Below are 3479 nucleotides of genomic sequence, written 5' to 3'. Positions count from 1 at the left end.
GAGAGACGCGGCAGCAGCAGGAGAAGCAGCGGAGGAGGCAGCAGCAGCCACGGCAGCCAGCAAATCGGTAGATTGGACGCGCGATCGGGCGAACACCACGGGGAAACCATCCGCTTGGCATGTACGTCATCTATCCGGCAGACGAGTTGCTGCGTATCTATGAGAGCCCGGATCCCCGTGATCCCTGCCGCCCAGTGTTGACCGGGGATCGCCGTGCGAGTTGTCAAGTGGCCGTGATCGCTGTCGACGCCGAGTGCGGCAACCAGCAGCGCGCCAGAGGCCACGAGGGCAACGCGTGGACGAGGAAGGAGAGGAGACGGGAGCGCGGGCGTACGACGCGCAGGAGGAGGGCGAGCAAGGGTATCCGCGGCGAGCAACACGTCACGACACGGACTATGCAAAACAGCCGCGCTGCCGCCGCCGAGGATCCCGGCAATCCTCTCAAGGATCTCACCCAGCCGGGGCTCAATGAGCCGCTCAAGCAGCACAATGCGGCCACCCTTAAGCTGGTGCAGACCGGTGAGTGAAGCGACGACTTCTCTTTTATTTCTCTTTCTTATTTCATGGATTTTTCCATGAAATAAAAGGGGTGAAAAGGGATTTGTGTTTTTGTCGTTGTTGTTGTTGTTAATATTGTTTAGAGGGGATTTTTTCTTATTCGATTTTCATAGTCGTACGTTTCGCTCTTTGCAACGTGATATGGGAATATAAAAGAAGCGTGAGCGATGTACGTAACGCATCGTGAATTATTTATGCGAGGGAAGATAGAATCTGGAAAGAATGTATTTCGGTATTTATACATAGATGGTATGGGTGGGGGTGTAATACGTTGGAAGTTGATTTAAGAAGAACACATTTGGAAGGAAATTTTAATGGCGGAAAGTTAACTATATTGGTCAACTTCTGGTCCCACGCATTTAATAAAGTATTATACGTGAATGAATGATTAAAGTTTCGGGGACTAATTAGCCCTAAATTGCGAGTAGCGAGCGAGTTTAATTTAACGGTAAATTACAAGTAAAATGCGACACAACGGATTATACGTTGAGCTAAGGATGGGCAAAAGTACGCTTTCTTTGCCTCCCAATTATTCCATTGTATGTGTGGGAACGAGTTCGTGATGCGAAATAATATTTTTCAATGCGATATCTCTCCATTTTGTCGTAAAGTTTTAAAAAAATTCTCTTCTTTTTCTTCAAATACGATTTTAAAATTTAAAGTTCACTTCGATATATATATGTATATTTCATTAAATTATTATTTGATCGTGATAATAATACAATTTGCTTTACACGTCTTTTCACGTTTGAAGGCCCTAGTGTAACGAAATTACATGTTAAACCTCGACGTTGTTCTTTAGACCACGTGACGTGTTTCATGCTCAAAGCGTATAAGTCACTTTAGGCTCGTTCCAAACGACTCTCTTAAGAAGCATAATATCGCCTGTCACGAGTAATAACTACAAATCTCTAACTACTTTGACAAATTCCCTAGATTAATCTTACCAAATCCTTTTTTTTTTTTTCCACTTCATTTTCATTCGTTCTTCCATTTGATTTCCATAATTGGCGATCAATTAATTAGCGATTCCACTTATTTCTGGGAATAGTCTGGTTTGTCGGGCGAAGAGCAGTGTTGCCAACTTTTGTGCGATGATCGATGATAAACGTTTTAAGTAAGGTTGGGCGTAGAAAGAATCGTGTCGGTAAGGAAGAGCGGAAATCAAGAACGGAAACGAAGAATTCTTCTGGCATCGGTTTCCCCGAATTCCGGCCAAACCATCTTTTCACGTCCAACTTTTTTCCAACGATCTTTGTATTTTGTAATCTGCGACCATCGTTGTAAACCATAAATCCGTGGGAAACGGGAGTCCATCCAGAGTGCAAAGAAATTCACGGAAGAATCTTGTTGGCGTAGAGATTGCTCCCATAATGGCGGATCCAGAGTTCGGTATCCATAGAATTGGTCCCTTTCCAGCGCAGTTCGAGTGAAATATTAGAAAACGTCGAGAATACTCGTAAAAGGGAGTAAAAAGGATGATATATTCGATCGATCTGTAGCAGTTTACATAACCATCCTTCCATAATTTTACAAAAGATTATAAAATGTATATGTTATAAATTTATAGAAGATTTTAATATATCTCTAAGACACGTTTGAAAAATTCTAAGAGGAAAAAAATCTGTGAAAGTTATTTCCAGTTTATTTATTAAATTCACAAGCAATCTAGGAGATATAGAATCCATTATCTGTCGCATCTGTTTGTTATCTGCCTTCGTTTCGTCTTCATCTTCAACTTCAATTATTCATAATTTAATAAAACATCCTTTCGTCGATATTTTTGCGCACGAACGCTTGACAAAGCCGAATAAATGAAAAAAAAAAACATGGAAAACTGGAAAACAATTGTTAGCGAGGACTATTATTTTTTTCCAAAAAAAAAAAAATAAATAAATAAATAAATATTTTCTTTACCCTCAATTCTTCCATAAGCCCGTAGTACACGCGCGCCGCAGTACAAAGGAAAAATTGCGAAATTTCGACAGAGGGGGATTCCCCTTTTGCCCGAGCTCCTCGGCTCCTCAACCGAGCGAAGGAAAAAAAGGGTCGAGGAGTGGGGAGAGCGACAAGAGAGGAAGGAGAAAGGATGAATTCGTTTGAACGTCGGTGACGAAGACAGGCGTGGCGTGTGCCGCATAAAAATAACCGAGCAACGATGACATAATTGTAAGTTATTGCCACCATAAAACGGCGTACACGTGCTTCGCGAAACGACACGCCGAACGGCCTGCCCCCCGACGTTTTTTAGCCGTTTATAATTGACCTGTCACTGGTTACAGCATTCTTGAGCGATGTTGTCTTCGCTTCTTCGTTTCTTTTCTTTTTTTTTTCTACATCATAAACGTGGATGGGTGAGTTGAAGGATTTGGATATTGGCAATCACGTATTCGTTTAGCACGTATTCGACGGAGACTGAAATTTATTCGAAGAAATTAGTGAACGTTTGATTATCATTTGATGGTAATTAAATAATGAAAAAGTAACTTCTGATATTATTTTTTTTTTTCGAAGATTGGATTGATTAATAATAGGATAAATATAATAGGCGAGGGAAAAGTTATTAGAAAGAATATTGCAGGATAATTAACTGTAACACATAAGATAAAAGTCATCATTTATGAACGATGGAATTAAATCGATATTAACGTTATTATATTAATGTTAGAGTTGAATTTAATCTAACGTAATTATAGATTAATTGAACATGATAAAATGAATTTTTGATGGTGGTGAAAGTGCTACTAAACATAGTCTAATCTTTAACATCCATATACATCTATTGAAATAATATTCGACCGAAATCAAACCCGATCTGTTTGAATTTCAAATTATTATATTATTGTTGAATATCGTGAAAATTAATCGCCTCTCTAATTAACTATCTATATTTCTTTTTTCAATCGCCTCTAAAAAAATAT

At 39.7% G+C, this 3479-nt stretch overlaps 1 protein-coding gene across 1 annotated transcript in view; it reads left to right on the top strand.

The window, feature by feature from the left end:
• LOC102676714 overlaps positions 1–3479 on the top strand; it is a 55371-nt gene that overhangs the window by 334 nt on the left and 51558 nt on the right. The window contains exon 2 of the mRNA XM_006610260.2: positions 1–519. Coding sequence (XP_006610323.2) covers positions 120–519 — 400 coding nt within the window. The 5' untranslated portion in view covers positions 1–119. The remainder of the gene's footprint in view (positions 520–3479) is intronic.

Source organism: Apis dorsata, unplaced genomic scaffold (assembly GCF_000469605.1).
Source record: "Apis dorsata unplaced genomic scaffold, Apis dorsata 1.3 scaffold_73, whole genome shotgun sequence".
Lineage (NCBI taxonomy): Eukaryota > Metazoa > Arthropoda > Insecta > Hymenoptera > Apidae > Apis > Apis dorsata.
Note: the sequence above shows the minus strand (reverse complement) of the source record. Positions and strands in the feature narration are given on the sequence as shown.